Consider the following 24,661-nt stretch of genomic DNA (forward strand, 5'->3'; position numbering starts at 1 on the left):
GTTTCCTTATTTATTTTCATTTTGGATGATCTGTCCATTGGTGAAAGTGGGGTGTTAAAGTCCCCTACTATGATTGTGTTACTGTCCATTTCCCCTTTTATGGCTGTTAGTATTTTCCTTATGTATTGAGGTGCTCCTATGTGGGGTGCATAAATATTTACAATTGTTATATCTTCTTCTTGGATTGATCCCTTGATCATTACGTGGTGTCCTTCTTTGTCTCTTGTAATAGTCTTTGTTTTAAAGTCTATTTTTTCTGATACGAAAATTGCTACTCCAGCTTTCTTTTGATTTCCATTTGTATGGAATATCTTTTTCCATCCCCTCACTTTCAGTGTGTATGTGTCCCTTGGTCTGAAGTGGGTCTCTTGTAGACAGCATATATACTGGTCTTTTTTTTTTTTTTTTTTTTGCGATACGCGGGCCTCTTGCTGTTGTGGCCTCTCCCGTCGCGGAGCACAGGCTCCGGACACACAGGCTCAGCGGCCATGGCTCACGGACCCAGCCGCTCTGCGGCATGTGGGATCTTCCTGGACCAGGGCTCGAACCCGTGTCCCCTGCATCGGCAGGCAGACTCTCAACCACTGTGCCACCAGGGAAGCCCCCAGTCTTTTTTTTTGTATCCATTCAGCCTATGTCTTTTGGTTGGAGCATTTAGTCCATTTACATTTAAGGTAATTATCGATATGTATGTTCCTATTACCATTTTCTTAATTGTTTTGGGTTTGTTATTGTAGGTCTTTTCCTTCTCTTGTGTTTCCTGCCTAGAGAAGTTCCTTTAACATTTGTTGTAAAGCTGGTGTGGTAGTGCTGAGTTGTCTTAGCTCTTGCGTGTCTGTAAAGGTTTTAATTTCTCTGTCAAATCTGAATGAGATCCTGCTGGGTAGAGTAATCTTGGTTGTAGGTTTTTCCCCTTCATCACTTTAAATATGTCCTGCCAGTCCCTTCTGGCTTGGAGAATGTCTGCTGAAAGAGCAGCTGTTAACCTTATGGGGATTCCCTTGTATGTTATTTGTTGTTTTTCCCTTGCTGCTTTTAATATTTGGTCTTTGTATTTAATTTTTGATAGTTTGATTAATATGTGTCTTGATGAATATGTGTTTCTCCTTGGATTTATCCTGTATGGGACTCTCTGTGCTTCCTGGACTTGATTAACTATTTCCTTTCCCGTATTAGGGAAGTTTGCAACTATAATCTCTTCAGGTATTTTCTCAGTTCCTTTCTTTTTCTGTTCTTCTTCTGGGACACCTATAATTCGAATATTGGTGTGTTTAATGTTGTCTCAGAGGTCTCTGAGACTGTCCTCAATTCTTTTCATTTTTTTTTTTTTCTTTATTCGGCTCTGCAGTAGTTATTTCCACTATTTTATCTTCCAGGTCACTTATCTGTTATTCTTCCTCAGTTATTCTGCTATTGATCCCTTCTAGAGAATTTTTAATTTCATTTATTGTGTTGTTCCTCACTGTTTGTTTGCTCTTTAGTTCTTCTAGGTCCTTGTTAAAGTTTCTTATATTTTCTCCATTCTATTTCCAAGATTTTGGATCTTCTCTCCTATCATTATTCTGAATTCTTTTTCAGGTAGACTGCCTATTTCCTCTTCATTTGTTTGGTCTGGTCAGTTTTTACCTTGCTCCTTCATCTGCTGTGTGTTTCTCTGTCTTCTCATTTTGCTTAACCTACTGTTTTTGGGGTCTCCTTTTCGCCGGCTGCAGGTTCGTAGTTCCCGTTGTTTTTGGTGTCTGCCCCCAGTGGCTAAGGCTGGTGCAGTGGATTGTGTAGGCTTCCTGGTGGAGGGGACTAGTGCCTGTGTTCTGGTGGATGAGGCTGGATCTTGTCTTTCTGGTGGGCAGGTCCACGTCTGGTGGTGTGTTTTGGGGTGTCTGTGGCCTTATTATGATTTTAGGCAGCCTCTCTGCTAATGGGTGGGGTTGTGTTCCTGTGTTGCTAGTTGTTTGGCATAGGGTGTCCAGCACTGGAGCTTGCTGGTCTTTGATTGGAGCTGGGTCTTGGCGTTGAGATGGAGATCTCTGGGAGATTTTTGCTGTTTGATATTACGTGGAGCTGGGAGGTCTCTTGTGGGCCAGTGTCCTGAACTTGGCTCTCCCACTACAGAGGCTCAGCCCTGACGCCTGGCTGGAGCACCAAGAGCCTGTCTTCCACATGGAAGTTGCAGGTATATTGCCTGTCTCAAAAAATATCTTCTGGAAGAAGATCTTCAGGAGAAAGTCTTCTAGTCATGCACTTAAATCACTTTTTTAAATTCCATAAGACATCTTCTTAGTAGAATAGGCCAGTATCCATTTTTTAAGTGCTACAGATTACAATGGGAGTTCCATCTTTATATTCCATACACTATCGGAGGCCTGAGTAGTGGAAGCTGTGGACCCGTGTTCAGGGCCGGCTGAGGTCTCCAGTCTCATAAGGGAACCGCTGAAAAGGCACAGATGGCACCTGCCACCTTCAGACCAGTCCCAACTTCAGGTTAGGTAGCGGTAAACTCAGTAGCTGTAGCAGGACCTTCTTGGCAGCAGCCAGCTCTTCCTTCACGACCTCCCCAGCGTCTTCCCATCCTGAAGTCTTGATTGAAGATGCCGTGTTTGGAAAAGCCAGGAGGGGAGATCATTCGTCCATTCATTTTAGTCTTAATGTCTCTGGTCTAAACGTGCGTTCAAGCAGACCATGTTTTATGTCGGTTCTTCCTAGAACGGCCTGGAGAACCACGCTCTGGAGGGGCTGGTAGGATTCTGTGTTTGGTCTGGGACTGTCCAGGGCAAGTTACTGATGAGAACCAAACCCATGGTTTCATTCGAGAATCAGTTAATGATCGAACTGAGAACGAACAGTCCAGCTTACACTCTGAGGTTTGGGGTTACGTGGGAGGTGGGCGTCTGTAGTCAAACCACTGTCTTTGCTTTTTATTCATTGTTGTTCCTCGAGTCACCAATTATGGGTGATGTATCCTTAAAAATTGGCCAGTGCCAGCCGCTCCCCATCTGTAGGCCTGTCCTTGGAGGAGGTTTTGGGCAGAGAGGATGACTCCTGTGGTTGATAGCATCTTGTAGCAATCTTTTCAGATACCCTGACTTGGGGCACACGTATTTGTGAGGCCCCTGATTGAGCTTGGGCACTGGGCTATCTCAAGGAAGCAAGGTACCAAACTGGCTCTGTTAACTTGAAGGGAATATATATCATGCCCTATTTACTGCAATAGATATGATTGTATTCATTTTAGGGGAATTGAGGTGCTGTGGTGAAGCACTTCAGCCAAGCAAATCCAAGTAGTTGTGAGGGATGGCCCTCGTTCCTCTCAGACTCTTTTTAGATGACCTTTCATCAGTGGGTCCCTTGAGTCTGATTATAATATCCCAGTTTCTTCAGTTTAAATAGTTTAAGATAACGGGGAAGCATCACCCCAGAAAGGATATTATTTTATACACTTTATTTTAAATTAATTTTTGAGTTTTGAAAGGTTACAAAAATAGGATATTTTTTGTTGTCACTGTAACTAACACCCATGCATCCACATTTCCCTACTATCCCCAAATGATAGAAACTAAGAGGTTTTATAGTCAGAACCTTCTTACGTAACAGGGTGTTATATTTGGGTGTTAGCACGATAGGTGATGTTGTTATTATAAGTTCTGTATATTCACAAGCCTGTTGGTGTTTTTGCAGCATTTTCACTCAAGAATGATTTGCTTTCAGTAACTGTGGCCTGTGCCTTTTCCCCTTAAGACAAAATTTAGAGATAATTTCAAAATGTGTTATCATATTTTTAAAGTGACATAAATCAACAAAAACCCCAATGTCCTTGGTGTGGTTGAGGAGGTAAGATTTCTGTATTTGCCCCAAATTGACAAGTGTTTTTATTTTATTTTATTTTATTTTTAATATTTATTTATTTATTTATTCGGCTGCACCAGGTCCTAGTTGTGGCACGTGTGATCAGCATGCAGGATCTTCGTTGTGGTGTGCGGGATCTTTAGTTACGGCATGTGAACTCTTAGTTGCGGCATGTGGGATCTAGTTTCCTGACCAGGGATCGAACCCGGGCCCCCTGCATTGGGAGCGTGGAGTCTTAGCCACTGGACCACCAGGGAAGTCCCTGACAGGTGTTTTTAAAATGTAAAGTATAAAGAGAGAGTTCCAGAGAATGGTGTTCCCCAGGGCGAGGGCAGAGTCTTGGCTTTCACCAGATTTGAATTGTGGCTTTGCCGCTGTCTGATGGACCTCACTTTCCTAATGGTGTCATCCCAGTGGTATTGACAATGTGCTGGTTGTTCCTGGTCCAGAGATGACCCAGGTAAGGCGCCTCACCCAGCGTCTCCTGCCCCAGGTGGCGTCCCAGGTGGCGGGCGGGTCCCAGCTCTGTTCTGTTTCTGGCAGGAGGCCTCAGACCAGGGCTGCAGACCTTGGTGCAACACTCAGTAGCAGGGCCTGGGTGACACTGCTCCTTTGCAAGATGCTTTTGATGCTGCCCAGGGAGTAAAGATTTTGAAGCAAAGAAGGACGTTTCCCCTCCTTTCATTAGTGGATGTCTTTAGCGGGTCAAAAGAGGCATGAAAGTAATGACCATTAAACAGATAAAATGACAATTCTATCAGTGGTTTTGAAAATAGAAATGTGAAAACAGCCAAATGATGATCACCTTCCCCATAAAACTGGCTATAGCGGTTCCAGGAGCATTTAACATTGGAAACAAAGCCCTTTGTTTTTAAGTTTTTACTTTTACAGTGAGTTAACGCCCTGTCTCCCCCTTATCTACAGGTTGCTTTTGGGGGCAGACACTGCACCCTCTCCCTCCCATGTTCTATTTCTTCTACGTAAAGGCTTGGCCCCGAGGCAGTAGAACTGGGTAGCTGCGACTCCCACCTGGGTGCATTTTGGGGAGAGACAAATTGATATTAAATCCACAATTACTTATTAGCAGGGATATTGACTTTTTCTTTTAAAAAAAGTATGTTATAAAGAGTTGTATTTGTTTGCTCTTGCTTTAATTGTGAAAACCGTTACTCAGTTTCTAAATTTCTAAAATTAGTTTTAGTTCTCTAAAATTAGAGGAGGAGATACAGTATCTGTGCATTTCCTAGTATAGTTCAAATACGCTTTCAAGCCCCTGGGCTTTACGTGTGTATATGTATTGTTCCTGAAAATCAAATTGACATTTTCTGATATTATGAAACCGGCTTTGTCAGTGCCCGCGATTCTGGCTTTGATGTTGGAAGGAGTACAGAGGATTAAGACAGATGAGAGTGTTGGGATGATGTCTGACTCCCCGTGTTCTGTGCGCTCACACGTAAATGCCTTCCAAATCTTGTCGTTACTCTGGTGACATTAGCAAAAGCTGGAGTTCTCTGTTGGTTAGAGCTTAGCACAGTGCCTGCTGGAGAAATAGAGCAACCGATGATCTACTGAATCAGTACGTTGTGCCAGTGCTGACGTACTTGGACGTGTGGTGTCTGCTGATTCAGAATTGCCACTGCCACCCAGATCGTCGGCATCTGGGGAGAACATCTGTCTCCTTGCACCGTGTTCCTAGTAGACATGGATTACAGCTGAGAGGCAGGAGAATCTGCTGAAAAGAGTGCCATTCGGGGTTTATTAAGAATAAAAGCGGGCTTCCCTGGTGGCGCAGTGGTTGAGAGTCCGCCTGCCGATGCAGGGGACGCGGGTTCGTGCCCCGGTCCTGGAGGATCCCACATGCCGTGGAGCGGCTGGGCCCGTGAGCCATGGCCGCTGAGCCTGCGTGTCCGAAGCCTGTGCTCCGCAACGGGACAGGCCACAAGAGTGAGAGGCCCGCGTACCGCAAAAAAAAAAAGAAAAGAATAAAAGCAACATTACCACAGCCACTGCTTATTGACCACGGTCTCGCATCGTGGGCACAACGTGGAGTATGTTATTACTTGAGTCCTCCTGCATCTCAGTGCTCCCTTGCCCTGTAAACTTGTGGTCTTAAGTAAAGCATGTGGACTTTCTGGACCGGTATGCCCACTGCTTTCAAACGGGCATGGTTTCTCACTGATTTTTGTAAGAAGAGCTCCGTGAGATTAAAGGCTTTCCTGTTTTTATGGCAACAGCACATTTTCGACATTCTAAAGCCTAGAAGCACATATTCGGCTGCTATCTCGGTCCTGGGAGTGGTTGTCTTTCAAGGGCCAGAGAGTTATTTTCACATATCAACTGTACAAAGTATAGGCATGAGGGTGCCTTACTGTGATGACCCTGCTCTTTTTATTTTAATATTAAAACTTGGGAAGTGGAGATGATGCTGTTTTCAGTGGGGGTGGGGGTGGTCAGAGATGTTTTCCCCTGGGAAGTGACGTACAGGGTCTTATTAAGAGTTGCTCCTTGTGGAGTGTGTACTTTGTGGGGGGTGGAGTAGGAAGAATCTCAGGAACTTTCCTTATACTTTTTCCTTCTGTTCATTTCTAGTCTTTATAACCTGGCTTCACTGGAACTGAGAGAGAATCTTCTTACGTATCTCCCTGAGTGAGTCTCTGGGGAAAAGGAGAGGGGGTTATGTACTGAATGAACTTCTTGAAGCATTAAAAAAAAAAAAAAAAAAGTACTACAGTATCTTGTCAAAAAGAAATTCTGTGTCTTTTGGAAAATTTGAGAGATGCCAGCCTTCTCTCAATAGTCCTTCCTGTGCAATAATTATGACCATAAAATCCAGATGAATCTTATTTTGGGAAACTAGTCCAAGTGAGGAATGCCATACTGCTCAGCATTTCTAAGTCCTAAGAGCTCCCTCCCTTTGTTTTTTTGTTTTTTTTTTTAATAGCTCTCTAACCCAGCTACGGAGACTAGAAGAACTTGATTTAGGAAACAATGAAATATATAATTTGGTAAGTCTGTACTGAAGAGAGATTTGAATTTCACCTTGTCCTTATTTTGGGGGAGATCTGTATTTTGGGGGAGATCTGTAGGGATGCTTGTAAGCCAGTGTTTCCACGGATACAGCTTGGCAGCATTAGAGAATGTGCTTCAGTTCACACAGGTTAAGAATTATGATTCAGGGGTGGAGGGTCACGGCTAGAGATGATGGGTATCAGTGGAAACAGCTGGCATTCTTGGGGAGCATTGGGGCTACTTTTAGGAAGGGGGGCTGATATTGGAGAAGTACCAACAAACGACCTCTACAGTACCCCATTACTAACTGTTGAATTAGGGTTCTTTCTTAACGGAAGGCTTGAAATTGGAGCTTTGTTACCATAACATTGCTTTTTGTTTTAGCCAGAATCGATTGGCGCTCTCTTACATCTAAAGGATCTCTGGTTGGATGGAAATCAACTGTCAGAATTACCTCAGGTGAGTGGTAATTTCACACTGTCTCCCCCAAAATGTAAAACCACCACCACCTTCATGTGTCTCCTGCCTCTACATAAGATTTTCTGTAGGAGGGATCTTGAAAACCAAAACATTGGTTGAAAAAGCAGATTTGGAAAAATATATTGAGCATTCATCGTGCTGCATTGCTGTAGAAAAACTGAAAGCCTCAACCCACCGTTTCTAAAGATAATAAATATATCCTTTAGTGTGTGAAGTCTACATTTTATTTCATCCTTGCTTTATGCTTGGCTTGCCTGCTTGAAGCCCAGCAAATTTGGAAGTTACCAGGATGCCAGATTGAGATGGTAGAAGTTTCTGCCACTGTTTGTGATGTGCCAAGTGCTTTGGGATAAGTTGGCCCCAGTTTGCCCCGTAATAGTTGATGTAAAAGCAATGCAAAAAGCTTTTATTTCATATTTTTTCCAAGTGTTGCTATGGTTTAGCTGGAATGTCACACGCTCTTCATGTTTTTCCTGCTGTTACCAAGTGTGAGAACCATGTTCGGAATGAAATGGAGTCTCGTGTGGGCTTCTGAGTACGTCGTGGTCACCTGTGGGTCCCAGCAAGCAGGACCCACTTTCTGGTCAGTTGAAAGAGAAACTTGAACTAACAACAACACAAGGGCATTTTCCCCCTTACTTTGTTTTTCTCCAGCTATTACTGAATTTTACTCTTTGCTGTCTCTTACAGCCAGGGTTTGAAGTCAGAATATATTTCATGATGGTCTAGGTGTGTGTATTTTACAGTAATTCAGAAGCTGTCTGCTGGGCTGTGTGAACCTGTCGTGATGGGACCGTGCACTTCGGGTGGGAAATGTGTTTCGGTGCAGGGAAGCCTAACACTAGAAAAAAGCACTTAAGTAAAATTCTAATTGTTGTAGTTATAGCTGGAATTACCATTGACATCACCCACGACTAATGCAACTAAGGAGCTAATTTGAGTGTATTTCTGAGCTCTTGGCTGCATTTGGGAAAAGGATAGGACAGAACAGTAACTGGTGTGGGCAAGGGTTTGATTAACACTCAGATTTCTCTAGGAAATTATGAGAAATCTTGATTGAGAGGATTCTAGTTACTTAAGAGTCGAAGGATGGGGGGAAGATGCCAGGAAGTTATTAAGAAAGTAATAAAACATCAGCTGTATAGGATGGATAAACAAGGTCCTACTGTAGAGCACAGGGAACTGTATTCAATACCCTGTGATAAACCAGAATGGAAAAGACTATGAAAAAGAATATATATATATATATATATATATATATGTATAACTGCGTCACTTTGCTGTACAGCAGAAATAAACACAACATTGTAAATCAACTATACTTCAATAAACTTGAAAATATCAGCTATTAGACACGCAGGGGGAGAGTATATGTGTAGACAGATGTACATAAACAATTATGTGCAAAATGCCATGTCCCAAACACAAAGAAATGAACACGCCACTGGTCATGTTATTAATGGTTATTTCAACATCTCATTTGCCCGCTTGTATAACCTTCTATTAAGCCAGGACTAAACATATCAGACAGTCCCAGATAATCAGAATTATTTTCCTGTCTTCACAGATGACAGAAAGTAAAGGAGACAAAGCCATTGTTAAAAGGAATGAATGAAAAAGTGGAAGAACCTCAGGGGCCTGGCATGAAATTAGTAGAAGTGTAGTCTGATTTCCTACAGGCAGAAAATGCAGGGGTGAGGCTCACAGGATGTATGTTAGGTGGGAGATAAACTTGGAAGAATCGACCAGGCCCAGTTCAATGCCGGTTGAGGAGTTTGTGCTTATGTAGCCATCAGGGAGCCACTAGAGTTCGAGGACGGGTCTGATTCCGTGACTGGAGCGATGTTTCCTGGAGGGAAAGGTGGAGGCGTGGTTTGTGAACAGACGTGGGCAGAGGATGCCCAGACAAGTCCGGGTGGGAGGGTACTGAGAGTGGGAACGTAACAGACTGGCAATGGCACGGAACAGTGGAGGCGGTTATCAGAGAGAAACTGTGCCCTTGGAGAGCGGAAGGGCACGACCTCTCTTGAATGGAATGTGAGACTCATAGAGGCACCTCCCTCACTCATGGGTTGGCTCTTCTGCTTCAAAGCAGTCTGCCTTTCTTGTCTCGGGTGTTAACGGTGTCGGCGGGCCTGTGTGCTCCAGTTTGGCTGGGGAGCAGACGCACCGATGTCGTAACAAGCACTGTCTGTCATGGGAGATAGAAGGTAGATGGTTTCCTTCCAGGACATCTCAGGCTCACTCTCAAGTGCGAGCTGCCTTCTGAGTGATTGAATCCAAACTTGGAGAACTGGATTCTAGCCTCCTTTTTTTTTTTCTCCCCTAATCTGTGGGACCTTAAAAAGACTCATCTTCTCTTGGTGCCAACCTCCTCATCTTATTAAGGGAGTGATTCCTCACCTGCGTGACGTCGGAGGGCTTGGCGTCCCTCCCAGCTCCGTGTGTGTGATTCACACCGCTTTCGGTTTTCATTGGAAGGGGGTCTGGAAACTTACCCCTGCCTTCACACTCACACCGGCGCTAAGGAGACATCCTTAGGACCACTCTGGGGTTCGATTTTGAAAAATCGCTGTAACAAATTCCAACAAATTGGCAGGTTCAGGCATGACTTTCTTTTCCTGTGTCGTTGATGTAGGAAATAGGAAATCTGAAGAACCTGCTCTGCTTAGATGTCTCTGAAAACAGGTTGGAAAGACTTCCCGAAGAAATCAGTGGCCTGACTTCATTAACGGATTTAGTCATTTCCCAGAACTTGTTAGAAACACTCCCAGATGGCATTGGTGAGTATTGAAAATAACTAACTACCAAGGTGCTGGCTCTTCTCAGGTGCTGGGGACGTGATTCCTTCAGTCATTTGTTTTTAAAGAAGGAAAGCAAGGAATATTTAATACAATTAAAGTTTCTCCATATGCAAGCGTTTCTGTCGCCCTGGTCTGGTAGCAGTTATACGTGTTGTTACTTTTAAGTGTTGGCCCCTGTCTACTTCCTCCGCATCTTATTTCCATGATTTCGGTAGGGATCAGCCCAAATCACAGAATGTGTTTCAGACATATGAACAACCACTAAGACATTTCTAATTGAGCATCGTAAATAGTTTATGGGAAACGACCTTTGACCTTATGGTGTGACCCAGGTAAGGGCTGTTACAGGGAGAGTGGGTGTTGTATGGAACCTTTTCTGGCCTATCGAGAATCATCTTTTCCTTGAACCATTCTTTGCCATTTCCTTTAAAAAACCGTCCAGACATTTCCTTTACCGTAAAGGAACACAGCCCAGGGTGAGAAAATAAATGCAAACAGAGAAGATATAAACAGACATACGCTGTCAGCTCCACTGTAGCCAAGCTGCCTAGAAATTGTAAGAAATTATATTTAACTGTGTGGTTGACATAGGATAGCTGTCTTTGACCTTCACTTAACTTGTATTCAGAACATCAAAGGGAGTTTGGGGAAGGTTTTCAGTAGTTGGAGAAGCTGTGTGACAGAGGACCCCTTCCTTTCTGGTATTTGGTCCAGATGATAATAGCAACCTGGCAGAAATACAGGCTCTGCATTTTGGTTGAGGCTGGTTGGGAAATTGATGGGGACTTTGACTCCAGGTAGAAACATTTGCTGAGAATCATATATGGCATCGGAAAGCAGTTGTAGGGACTGGGGATGTTTTGTCGTTGGGAAAAGGGAGAAATAGGAGTCATGAGACGGTTTCAAGCCTTTGAAAGGCTGTCAGGTAGAAGGAGATTTATTCCGTCTTCTAGCTCAAGTGGGTGAAAGGAAAGGGTTGCTAATCTCAGTTTGATTTAAGAAAGAGCTTAAAATGCATCTGTTATGAATCAGTTTGGGCTGCTTAGTGAAGAAATGAGCCTCCCATCACTAGAAGTATTCGAGGAGAGGCTGTCGGACCACTTGTCAGTGACGTTGTTGAGGAGATTCTTGGAGTGAGCTCTGTCAGCTGTAGGGTTCCATGCCTCGCAGAAGGATATGGGTCTCCTGGCCTGAGGACTGGGGGGGACTCTCTGCGGACAGTGTTAGTTGGTACTGATGATGCTAAACAAGGAGCCTAGCAATCGGTGAGTTCCTCTGCCTTGCCCCGGGACCACACGCAAAGCGAGTTCATCCCTTCAGCGTCTCCACATCTCCAGCTTTATGTCTCTTTTATGATAGAGGCTGTTCTCCGATTTTCCTGGGGACAGTGTCATCATGCCGGCCACTCTCTGTGGATAACAAGGACCTCTGCTCTGTAAGCTCAGCCCCTGACGAAGTAGTAGTTGAAAGTGAGAATCTGGTGATGCAGGATCTCCTCCATCCCGCGGGGGCTGAGGAGGCTGCAGTAAACACCAGTTCCTTTGCCGTGGCCTGAGGGCATTGCCCGTGAGTCCGTTTTCCCCACCCAGAGTGAAATAGATCAGCCTTAATGTGGCTTTTCAAAGATTACCATCTTTTTTTCAAAAATTTATTTCTTTCTGGCTGCGTTGGGTCTTCGTTGCTGTGCGCGGGCTTTCTCTAGTTGTGGCGAGTGGGGATTTCTCTTCGTTGCGGTGCATGGGCTTCTCATTGCGGTGGCTTCTCTTGCTGCAGAGCACAGGCTCTAGGCGCGAGGGCTTCAGTAGTTGTGGTGCATGGGCTCAGTAGTTGTGGCTCGCGGGCTGTAGAGCGCGGGCTCAGTAGTTGTGGCTCGCAGGCTGTAGAGTGCGGGCTCAGTAGTCGTGGCACGCGAGCTCTAGAGCACAGGCTCAGTAGTTGTGGCTCACGGGCTTAGTTGCTCTGTGGCATGTGGGATCTTCCCCGACCAGGGCTCAAACCCGTGTCCCCTGCATTGGCAGGCGGATTCTTAATCACTGCGCCACCAGGGAAGCCCAGAGATTACCATCTGACTCTGCATTGACAGAAATACTTCATTGTACGGATCTTCACGGAGTCATTGTCCACAGGTGATAGAATAAACTGCACTGTGCTGTCTTTTGTTTTTAGTGAGGATGATTGTTAGAGTAACATTAAAGGCTCTCCTCTGTACACGAGACATTTCTTGTTCTTAAAGATCCATCAAGAGCCAGCTGTTTTTTTTTTTCCTGAAATCTCTGGGCTTTGACATATTTTTAGGTAGTGACTTTCCAAAGGATTTGCCGCTAATTGCTGACTGTTTCTGACATTCTGAACAGATGACTTTAACTCTCAACTGTTCGTGCTCGGAATGAGAATGGTACAGTTTCATAATCTGAAAAGCTGGGTGAGGAAATCAAATGAGCAAGGACAGCCGATAGGAAATACCAAGCGGTGATCAGGAAGACAGTGATAACTAACGAGTTTGAATAACGCTTTTACAGGAAAACTAAAGAAACTGTCAATCTTGAAGGTGGATCAGAACAGACTCACCCAGTTGCCCGAGGCGGTTGGGGACTGTGAAAGCCTCACGGAATTGGTTCTTACGGAAAACCGGCTCCTGGTGAGTGTGGTTCCAGGGTCAGAGGGAGACTTATGTTGTGGGTTCTGTATCACAAAGGCTCCTTAGGTTCGATTCTACTTATTTGTAATTTGGGTAGACCAGATGGAAATTGCCTTACATTGTAACTAACAAAGGGACCTGAGAAGCAAGCATGTGACATAAAGGTGATCCGTTTTGACGTGTCCAGGTCCCCCATCAGAGAGTGTGTCCCCATTGTGATGCTTAGGGTACAGGGACTGAGCTGGACACTAGGGGGCCCAGGGAGGCGGGGGCGGGGGGCGGTGGGGACCGGCCCTGTCAGTGGAAGTGCTGATGCCTCCATCGGGGAGTCCGAGGACGGGCCAGAGGGGGAGGGAATGGTTGTTGTCTCGGGAAGCCTTGGGAGCACTGGGGGTGGGGGGATGCTCTTTTGGAGGAGCCAGAGCACGGCCTTGACCTTGATCTCGCCCCATCTGAGAAGCTGGGTGAGGCAGTTCAGGTTCCCCGGGCTTGGACCAGAGAGAGGCCTCCGCATCTTCCCGGGGCAGCACCTGCTGGGGCGGGTTCCCAGGGCGACGGCAAACCTCAGCTGCTTCTCGCCTCTTGCTGCTTCCTCTCCGTCCATCGTCCTTCACCTCCCACCCCATCTGTTCCCCTTTCTCCTCTTGTCGTTGTCTTGTAGCCGCTGTTTTCTTTAGTTTATTTTCCTGCCATTCTCTTTTCTCTATATTTTGTCACTTTAGTTTTTACTCTACTTTCCTTTTTCCTCTTTTCTTCCCTTTTCTCCTCTCTTTATAAACAGAGTAAGTAATGCTCTTTAGGTGAAAAGATCAGAAGAAGACAGCAAGAGTGAGTGAAGGATGTAGAGTTGGTAGTGCGGGGTGTGCCGGGAGCATCTCCCCTCAGACAGGACAGCGGCCTCCTCGGGCAGGTTGGGTGGGAGGGACTAGGCTCTCCTTCCTTGTTTCTGGGTTTAGAATTACAGATGGTAGAGACTTCCCTGGCGATCCAGTGGTTAAGACTTCGCCTCCCAATGCAGGGGGTGTGGGTTCCATCCCTGGTCGGGGAGCTGATTTCCCACATGCCTCACGGCCAAAAGACCGAAACATAGAACAGAAGCAATATTGTAACAAATTCAATAAAGACTTTAAAAATGGTCCACGTCAAAAAAAAAAAAAAAGAAAAAAGGAATTACAGATGGTAGTCATAACAGTCAGAAAAATAATATTCATCCCTGATTCCATCAGGGTTGAAGACCCCCGCATCCCCATGGGCTCCCACACCAGCCCGGGTGGCCCCCCTCCTTCCCCCAGCCTCATGGCCCCCCCGCTCGGGTTCTCACTGCCTGCTGAGCTCTCTGGCCTCCACAGGCATCTAAGCCACCATCTCTTGGAGTTCTCAGAGGTGCAGGCGGGGGAGGGATGAATCTCGAGGTTGCAGATTTCACTTCGTTGACTTAAAGAGCCTTCATTACCTCTTTTACTTGGTGTTTCTCTGTTCCCAGGCCTGTGCCTTTGACCTCATTTCATTGAAACATACTGTCATTTCTACAAAAATACAAAATATTAGATGCCACATCCCCCAAATGAGTGTTACAAACACCTGATATTCAGGAAGAACCGTCACTTCTCTTACTGGATGAGATTAAATTCTCTCAGCTCTTGAAAAGATCTGTTTTACTCTGAGCTGTGTGAAAAGTATGCAGTAAGTTAATAACAAAAATGTTACTTTAACAGACTTTACCTAAGAGCATTGGAAAACTTAAGAAGTTGAGCAACTTGAATGCAGACAGAAATAAATTAGTGTCTTTACCAAAAGAGGTACGTGCTTTTAAGAAAATAATATAATGATAATTATAAAGAAATAATAACACATAAGGGGTCAAAGATGTCAACTACTTTAAAAGACTTATGTGATGCTTTTTAAAGGTGTAAACTCTCATCTGTGGATTCAGGGATGGTTGGAGGAATTGTATGAAAGAATGACCATCAGTAACACTAAGGAGAGTAGGTGGGTCCAGATGGTTGTGAGCAGAGTTGGGAAAGGTGAATTCGTTGGGGGACAGAGAGAACGACATTTTGGGGTTGACCTGGGAGAACAGTGACACCACGGACAGGAAGGGGTGATCTGGGAGTTGGGCAGAGGAAGGGGATGACTTTGGGTTTGACTGGGTTTAATGAGGAGTTAAACTGCCCCATAACCGTTGGAGTCATAAAAATGGATCTTGATGGAGCGTCTTCCTGGGCAGAGGCTTGCCTCCGGGAGAGAGGGAGTGAGCCCTCTAAGTAGAGGAGGATGCCCGGGAAGGTCTGGCCAGGTTCTTAGGATTTTTTGGTCAGTGCTCCAAGCAGGAGAAAAGAGACAGTCACCATCGTTTGCAGGCATAGCTGTGCAGCTTAGTGGCATTTCAGTTCTGGCAAAGGAGGTGCCAATACTGAGAATGGGGAGGAAACCTGAGACAGATCACACAGGGAGGCATCTGGGCCATTGTTTAAAAGGAAGACTCACTTTCTGTTTGGAACCAGAAGAACCTGATTGGAAATGGGTCGTACTGAGCTTGATTTTTTATTAGCAATAGAGCCTAAAATAAAGTTTAAGATGCCATTTCTCCACTCTCCCCACACCCTGCCTCCACCCATCAAGTGAGCCGTTGGTGAGCCCCTCGCCCTGGCCAAGGCCTCATATGAAAAGGTGCTGTGTCCTCTGATGTGATGACCACTGGCCAGGCACCGTTTCCTCCTTATTTCTCTGTTTGACCCTTTCTAACATCTGTTTTGGAATAGTTTCAAAGCTGCCCTCCAACCAGCCAGAGCTCGAGGGGTTCTTATGCTCCCAGGGCCGCTTCTCTGGGTGTCCGACTTGGCTTGGTCTCTTCTTTCCCTTCCCCATCTGGGTGTTCTACTCTCGGCAGCCCAGGCTTGTCCCTGGGTGAGAACGGCCAGCCTTCCTGAGTGGAAGCATAAGGATGTTTGCTATAAATGTGACTACGTTCTGTTCCCAGCAGAAAGACCTAATTCTTCATCTCAGCTAAACTGGGACACCAGAGAGTCTGCTCATCAAAATGTTTTGGTTCCAGTCTCAAAGCAATAAACCGAAACACAGAGCTGGTGCTCTGAGCATTTAATTGTACTCCTGCTGGAGAACACGTGTGGGTGGGTGTAGATCGGACGCATAAACGCATGCAGAGAGAAGTAGAAAAGATTCATGACTTCCTTTCTCAATGTCCTGCACTACACTAGGTGCTGTTGTGTATGTTCATTGAATCGTCACAGCAGCTTTTTGAGGCCATGAGGATTTCCTCACTTTACAGATGAGGAAACTGAGGCTGGTGAGAAGCTTTCCCCACCGGGGCTCACACAGCTGGGAGTTGGGAGAATGGGTTCCAGACGTGTCCCCAGATGGCCAAGCCCATAAAAGCAGATTGAACCTACCTTTTCGTTGCTGTGACCTTGACGTAAGGCAGGACCTTGATTGGGTAAAGGAAGGTCAAATCATCTTTAGTTTGGACACTTTAGAAAATTAATACATTTGAGGAATAGTTTCAGTAAATGCCAAAGAGAGGGCTTCTGAGTATGATGTTAATCCCCAGCAAGGTCACCACCCACCTGCCATGTCCCCATCCCTCTCTTTGGATCTGCTCTTTCAAAGGAACACATTTTAGACAAGAATGTGAGGAGTTTCTTCTTGTAAACTGTCCCCATCATATTAGCATCAGCCCTGTTGGCACTCTGAGAGAATGACATTATTGATATGATCGCTTCCCTGGCATTTGGAGTTTCATCAAGGAATGAAGTTTGTGCCTTTTCCTTCAGCTGCCCAAGAAAGCAGAGCTGTTTAGGACCCCAGGGACTGGCTCTTTTCTAGCCCATTTCACTCCGACTCACATACTCTGAGCTCCCAGGCTACGACGTGTCCCAATTCTGCTGTGGGTCCCAGCTTGGTGACCCTGCAGAAACGGGCAGTGCTGGCCTCTGACCCTCGGGCTGAGCTGCCAAATCATCGATGGGCCCCTCACCTTGAACGGGGTCTTGTTTGTTGGTCTGGTGTGAGTGTGAGTGTGTGTGCAGGGGGAATGCCACGTGTGTGCATACACTCTGCCTCCAAGCTTGATACCGTCCCATCAAATCCTGCACTCTCCTGATTGGATTCTTTTCTTTCCAAACGTGATTACTTCCTCTTGAACAATTAAGTCTCACGCATGACACATCTAAACTGAAATGCTGACCAATTCCATTTATATGCCCCAAATCCATAGTTGTATTAATGGCCTTTGGTCTGGTGTGCTGTGTAGTTCTTCCTCTTTTTTGTCTTTTTTCCCCCCCATTTGATAGTATCACATATTGTCAGTTTTACAGCACAGTTCCTTCGTCTATAGCAGCATTTATTTGCATTTTTTCCCCAAATGGTTGAGGGGAAAATGTTTGCACTGTGTGGGTCACAATAATAGATTCTGTTTGTGTTGTGTGGTGTTATGTGTAGTAAACATTTGCAAATCAATGAATGTCTCTTGTTTTCTTAATTGTTAGCTGCTTGGAAATTTAGAAAAGTCAGGTAAACTTGCAATCTTGTAAGTATTGTTCAGACCACAGTTGCATCTCTGACTTCCATTCTGCTTCTCAAATGCATGAAGATTCAGATCGGCTGACAGCTTTGTGTGCTCTTCATTGTAAAACATTGGACATTTTCCTCGAAACTCAGTTTTTTTTTTTGTTTCTTTAAATGACTGCATGGCCTGGAACCTGGTTTTGCTATGTGTTTGTCAGATTTGTTCCGATTACTCTCTCTCAAAAGAATGCTTTTCTGTGAATTACATCTTAAGTTATTCAGAAATTCTGAAAGGCATACGTTGGGGGCTCATCTGCCTTCACCAAATTCTACTTTGTTGGCACGATTCTGTCTCTGAGGGACAGGCTAGATTCGCTTTATTTGCTACATGTGGCATGCTTCTGATTTTTCAATCCACTTACTTGCGTCTTTTATTTCTCATCCCGTTGCTCAAGTGTGTATGTTTCTGTGATAAGGAAGTTCCCTAAAAAACCCTGTTTTTGGTGGAGGGAAGAATTAAGGGGAAGAGGCTCTGCTTCGTGGATAGACAGGACGTCGGTGTATGTGTGATCATGGGTATGAAGATAGACACAAACTTTATAGTATTTCCAGCCACATCTTATCGTTAAATGACCTAGACCACAGAGAGTTTCTGGCTGGAAGAAATGGAGTATATATCCAAGTTCAGGGCTTAGTCTCTTGTCTCCATTAGGTCAAAATGGAAGTGACTCTACCTACATCATACCTGTCCAGTCAGATGAGACAAGGGAGGATTTGCAGATCATTCGTCAGAGCTTTCCTTTAGCAGGCAATCTGTAAACACGAATCACCCACAGATATTGTGCTATTCAGAAATGTCCATGGTGATAGAGTATTCATTTTGTAGACAGCTTTCTGCCTTCCTATTAGTACAATTTAAAATTCTTCTAGAGTAAGTTCCCATGATGTTCTAAAGTGAATTATTGATAGATAAAAGAGATATGACCAAACCTAAAAATGCTAGAATTAAAAAAAAAAAAAAAAAAAGGCTGACCGTTGGGTTTCAGGATAGAGAAGGCATTCCTAAACTTGAAAGAGGAAATAACTCATAAAAGAAACAGTTGATGGATTTGTCTACGTGAAAATGAGATTTGTGACCTTCAAGAAAATAAAGACAGGCTGGGGGAAGGGTGATGTTTACAGCATCACACGTGAAGGCTGTCTTTCCTTACTCTGTTAGAAATTCTTTCACATCATTGAGAAAAGAGATGTACCCACTCTAGAAAAGTGGACAGAAAGAAAAGCAAAGAACCCCCCCACAAACACCAGTGATTCACAGGAGAAAAAAATAGAAATGACTTTTAATGCGAAATCATTATTCACAAAATGTTAATTGAAGCATTTTCACCTATCAGATTTTCAAGATTTAAAAAATATAATAATATACCAAATGTTGGTTAGAGTACAGGAAAGTGCCTGTTATCATGGAAATATAGATTATTATGGCTTCTCTGGAAGGGAATTTGGTAGTAGTATTAAAAATTTGAAAAATAGGCATACCCTTTGATTCTGTCATTCCACTTCTAGGAATTTACCCTAGGAGAACAATTATGGATATACACTGAGAATCATGCATGAGATTATTTCTCCCAGTGTATGCAGGAGCGTCTAGCGTGTTCCAGGCACCATGCCAAACATGTCCGGAGGCAGCTGACATGTGCCAGGCCCTGTGCCAAGTGCCTTCAGGCTAATTCTTGTCTGATTTTCACAACAATTCAATGAGATATAGGTAAATCATCATCAGCATCCAACAGATATTGATTTCTAAACTAAGACTCAGAGAGGTTAAGTAACTTGCCCAGGGTCACACAGCAAAGAAATGGTAGAACTAATTAGCAGTGTCTACAGTGGTGATCTGCTAAGTAATCTGTGATACATATGTAGAAGGAAATAACTATGTGGTGAGTAAAAATTCTGTTGGAAGCAAAATGACCTGGGAAGACATTCTTGATTCTGTATGCAAACAAAGGTGCTAAAGATCATAGGGCTGGTTCTAATTCTGTTGAAGTGCATATTTATAATCACAAATGCATGGCATTTGAACCTCAGAATGTTAAGACTGATTATCCCTTCGTGGCCGGATTTGGTTTGAGTTATTTTCTCATTGTGCTTTCGTGCGTGTGTATATGTGGTTTTTATTTTCCAGTCAACTAAGTTACTTTCTTATAATTAGAAGAATGCTGTCGCTGTTAGTGGATATTTTGATGTCAGTGGCCCAACAATTCAGGGAGTCCCAAAACCACATGGTTTCCAAAATATTTCTGGAGCAGGGAACATTTGAATAATATGCCACAGATGATCATGGGAAAGGCAAAAAATAGTCTTTGGTTTCTAAAATTATACCTCATGTTATTTCTGTTCAAATAGGATTTTGACCAGATTTTGCTTATTGTACATTTTCCCTCTTGCCAGTGAAATGTGGGTTCAGTTCTGTTACAAATAATATTGAAAGGAAGATGCCGAAGGAAAATGAAAGTTCCTTTCCACTCGGGGCAGGTATTCACAAGGCAGGCTATAGGCAAAGGTGACCAGTACAGGCTTTCTCTTTGAGTCGCACAATCTGATTATCTCCTTTAAGCTGTCACCTGCAGGCTGTTACTACTCAGGGAAAGTTGACCTTACTGAAGGTTTGCTCAGTGATCTGCAGGTCCCATATCCTTGAGACGGATCAGATCAGTGCCAAAGAGTTAAGGACAGTATTGTCTTGAATTAGGAGAACACAGAACAGCTCAACAAGGATCCTTAGCTACGTTCTGTAATTCTCGGAGAATCCAAGTCCAAGCCCTCGTATTCTTTTCTCTGGTGCTGCTATCCTTGTGTGCTATTTTGTGGTTAAAGGGAGTTTGAAAATATCCGCTTCCTACGTAACTGGTAGTAAGTTATTTAAACAGTGACTCTGCTTCCCGGAATTTCTAAGTGCTGGAGACATTTTATCCTGTTGACCCCTAAGGAGCCTGTAAACTCTGCCTCCTGAACCCAGAAGAGAAAGCGCAAGTACATGCGAATGATGCAGAATGCAATACTGAGCTCAGGCCAGTTCTTCACTCCTATGAACACAAAATGTCACTGTGATGCACCGTCAGGGAGACAGTATTTTAGGAGGTTCTGGGGCATCCAGGGCAGAGGTGGGCAGCCTCAGCACAGTTCCAGCGGCATGGCAGGGGCTCAGGTGTGGACAGCCTGTCACTGGGACCTGGGACTTGCACTTCTTGGAAAAACAACAGCTACGTTTATTTGGCAGCAGCAATAGGCCAGGTCCTAGGATAGGGGCTGTGATAGGTGGTTTCGTTCAATCTAATGCTTATTGTTACTTTTGCTAAAGTAACATATCCAAATCCACAGGACCTAGGACGGAGCCTAAGTTCCACCCCTGGTCTGTGAGACCCCAGAGCCCCCCCTCTACGTCACCCCGCATCCCCCTCTGACGTCTGTGAAGAACTCTGTCTTTTGAATCATGGCTTTGACTGCTCTATCATCTTTTCCAAAAGCCAAAGCTTTGCGCCATGCCCTCCCAGCTGGCTTGGTGTGAGCGTGTCCTTTGCTTTTTGCCCTGTTAGGCAGCCCTCACACATTCAGCCCAGATGGACTCTCTGTCCTCATCGTTTCCTGAAAACATGGCCAGTGGCACTCAGAGGCCACTCACCTGCCTTGTCCACCCAGAGCGCCTGAGGCTCTTGGATACACTGCCTTCCTCCTCTTGACCTCTCAAATGGCGTGAGAGTAGAGCGGGGAAGGAAAGAGAAAAAAATAAATCACAGGCTGTAAGCACATAGGCAGTGCACACCCTCCACCGGGAGTTCCCGTTCTTTCCCCCAAAGTACGTAAGCGGTGTGAACTTGTCCGGAACTTTTATTGCACGGGCGACTTTCAGAGACCTCTCTGACCCACTTTCATTAGTTAATTAATGTTTAGGAGTAGATGGTATAGGCACACGGTACAAACTGAAAATGTTCACATGGTGTATGCAACTGTAGGCCCCCCAAACAAAGACCCCACCGGTGGCGGGGGCAGTGGGCGGCTTCCTGACAAAGCGAAGCCCCAAGTCGCGATGCAGCCTCGGCTCTGTGTGTAAATAACCGATACCTGCTTTGCCTCCCCGGAGTCCAGATAAGCCCTGTCTCCTCAAAGCCAGGCCGGCATGAGGCGTGACCGGCCTCAGCCACGTGCTGACCCAGTAGGCGCCCCTTCCTGGCTCGCAGACCCGGTGCGGATCCCCGACCACATGGATCGGGGCCGGTCCCCACGGGGACCTCCGCATGGGTCACCTAAATTCATCAGAGCGAATCTAATCGTGTCCGTCCTTACACGATCCAGGGTGTCCAGGGTTTTGATTCCTTTCCTTCTGGGAGGTGCCTGGGCACCTGGGTTAGACTGAGCCCCTTCCTCAAGGGAGGGAAGAATGCCAGGCCCCACAGAAGATGTGCCTCTTTTAGGACATGATATTTACAAAACGTGAGAGGCCGCCCTAGTAGTTCTTATCAGGGAAAAGAGTTTTGCGGTCTCCATTGTTACACATAGAAGCAGATGACAACTTTAAGTAGCAGCCTTTCAGTAGTAAGTAAACAAATACAAGTGTGTAGACATACCTTCATGAGGAATGTTGGTAGGTAGCTGGGCTTCACCTTTGGGCAGAGAGGATGCCAAACACCCTGATGACATGTAAGCGTGCAAATTAAACAGCCCCATCAAACGATCTGTCAGAGGGTTTGTATGGACCATAATTAGAAAGGAAACGGATTGACGTGGACCAGGGGTTCTGGGAAGGCTTTTCGGGGTAGAGGATGTTTAGCTAATTGGGGGTGATGGTAAGATTTAAAAAAGACAGAAAGAAGAAGGGTGTATCTATAAGAAACAGTGTGACCAAAAATACAAGATGTCTTTTAGAGGACAGTGAGCAAACCAGTTTTTCTGGGGTGGGAAATGTGAATACTGAGAAACGAGGGGAACAGTACGTCTCTGGGTGTTTCCAGGTGACCAGAGAGGAATGTTAGTCTGTGTTTTCTTGTGTGTTTAGTTTTCTTTTACATTCATTATGGTTACATGCTGTGGTTAAATATATTATTTCAAAATCCTTATATTAACTCCTAAGGGAAGACATAAAAAGATTGTGCACAAAGGTAATTATGTAGCAGTTTCATAAATGTGCATTCCGCTTTTTAAGATACACACGTATATTTAACACAGAAGTAAATAGAAAAGGGCAGAAGGCATATTCAGATACTGACGAAGAGCTGGGTGTCTTGCTCCTCCTCTGGTGGAGGCTCTGGGGTATTTTTCCATGTATCAGAATCAATAGGTCCCTTCATCAGCCCTTTTCCCCAGCCGCCCTGAGTCAGAACAGCGCATGTGTGGAGAGTGTAGCGTGGACGTGGGCCTGCGGGATGTTGTGTCTGGGACCCAGCAGGTTTTGCAACCCCTTCGTTCAGCTTTCCTGACTGTAGAAACCACAGACAGCTTATTCAAGAGAGTCCTTGAATTCTTTTGCGAAGACTAGACTCTTACTAAGCTCAGTTACCTTTGAATCGGTTACTTAAAATAAAAAGGGAATCAAATTTGGTGTGGACACAGATATTGACGTGTGCTTTCAGCAGTAGGTCATAGCCGACCAAATTCACTTTTTGCTAAAAGATGGTTCATTTTGCATTTGTCAAAGGGCACTGAATTTATCAAATTAAGTTGTGAATGACCAAAGGCTATTAAAAGATGTATGGTAGAAATCAATGTATCATCTCTCAGATGTTCCTCGTTTTCTTTTATTTTTAAAGAAGCTGGAACACTGAAGTTAACATAATGGGCAGGTCTTCAAAGGGGTGTGTGTGTGTGTGTGCGTGTGTGTGTATCACCGTTGGCCTGACTTTTGAAACCTAGAATTCTTTTTTTTTTAATTTAATTTTTTATTAAAGTATAGTTGATTTACAATGTTGTGTTAGTTTCTGGAGTGCAGCAAAGTGATTCAGATATATATATATCCTTTTTCATATTTTTTTCCAACCTAGAATTCTTAAACTCCCATATTACCAAAAACTATATGTCTGGACCTGTGTTGTCTGGTTAACATATTTAAAAGATGCAGTTGCATTAGGTAGCAGTAGAAAATGACTTTCTGTTCAGAATGCAGTTTTTGAACTGTATTGTTTATTTTCTTGACTTAATTTAGAACATACGTGTTTAATGTTTTGCAGAGATTTTTAAGCTTACTGGACGACTCAGTGTTTTATATGATTTAAATCAATCATAGCTGGTCATCAGTGAGACTTAAAATCGTGTGATGTTATTTTGTGCATCCTTTTCATGCCATTTGATGAACAAGACCCTCCAGTCCCACCCCCATCTCCCAGAAAAACCTGGAAAACAGTCATGTTTTCTTTCCCATCATAGATCGGCGGGTGCAGCAGCCTCACCGTGTTCTGCGTGCGCGACAACAGGCTGACTCGGATCCCTGCGGAGGTGTCACGGGCCGCTGAGCTGCACGTCCTGGACGTGGCAGGGAACAGGTAAGCCTGAGACAAGCAAACGGTCATCCACCCCAGCCTTGGCTGTCTTGCCTTTGCTCCACCTTGTAAAATATATACTGATTGGTCACATTAGCCAGGCCTGGAAGCTCCCAGTGTGGGAGCTGGAGTGATGGAGCCCGATGGAGTGGACAAGGTCAAGGGCAGCCAGAGCGTGGAGTCCTTTAAGGTTACGGTGGGCACGGCCGGACACATGCTTTCCAGATGACGGTACCGCGATGGAAGGGGGAGGGAGACCTAGGTCTTGGCTTTTATAACTGGCTTCCGTATGTCATTGTGGACCTTGGTTTCCTCATCTGAAAAAAGAGCTCCCATGAGTCTGAGCTAGATTTTAGCCAGGGGTCTTGATGTGTCTTGCCCGTGACTCAACCCCCTGACATTGTGAACAAAATTGTATTCAGGGACACTTTGCTGGTGAGAAGATCCACAGCTAATGTCAGAATTGCCAGGTGTTTCACAGTCTAAAAAACCTGATGGGCCACCAGTCGGTGTCCCCAAGGTCACAGCATCGCCATCTCTCGAGTTCTGGGTCAGAGGCCTGCGGGCTGCTTGCCAGACTCTGGAATGTGGACTAGAGTCATTTCAGCCATTCTGAACCAATTTCATCACTGCGGATGTCACCGCACTTTCCTTCCCCTGAGCCCTCCTACCCAGGCTCTTCTTTCCACCTCTGACACCTTCTCTGTTTCCCCACTTTTATCCTTTGGCACTCATGTTCCTCTTTTCTCCAGGAAGCCTCCTCTCTGGGTCTGCATTTCTGAATTACCCTGATGATAATTGCTTGTTTACCTGCATGCGACCCTCCTGAAATT

General features: G+C 44.9%; 1 protein-coding gene across 3 annotated transcripts in view; it reads left to right on the forward strand.

The window, feature by feature from the left end:
• Window positions 1-24,661, forward strand: part of LRRC1 (leucine rich repeat containing 1) — a 126,638-nt gene that overhangs the window by 91,490 nt on the left and 10,487 nt on the right. For all 3 annotated transcript variants that reach the window (XM_029243428.1, XM_029243431.1, XM_029243429.1), the window contains 7 exons: window positions 6,433-6,489; window positions 6,785-6,848; window positions 7,237-7,311; window positions 9,971-10,115; window positions 12,656-12,774; window positions 14,490-14,573; window positions 23,716-23,831. In XM_029243428.1, coding sequence (XP_029099261.1) covers window positions 6,433-6,489; window positions 6,785-6,848; window positions 7,237-7,311; window positions 9,971-10,115; window positions 12,656-12,774; window positions 14,490-14,573; window positions 23,716-23,831 — 660 coding nt within the window. The remainder of the gene's footprint in view (window positions 1-6,432; window positions 6,490-6,784; window positions 6,849-7,236; window positions 7,312-9,970; window positions 10,116-12,655; window positions 12,775-14,489; window positions 14,574-23,715; window positions 23,832-24,661) is intronic.

The sequence above is a fragment of the Monodon monoceros genome, unplaced genomic scaffold (assembly GCF_005190385.1).
Source record: "Monodon monoceros isolate NGI ecotype Baffin Bay Population unplaced genomic scaffold, NGI_Narwhal_1 Super_Scaffold_3, whole genome shotgun sequence".
Taxonomy (NCBI): domain Eukaryota; kingdom Metazoa; phylum Chordata; class Mammalia; order Artiodactyla; family Monodontidae; genus Monodon; species Monodon monoceros.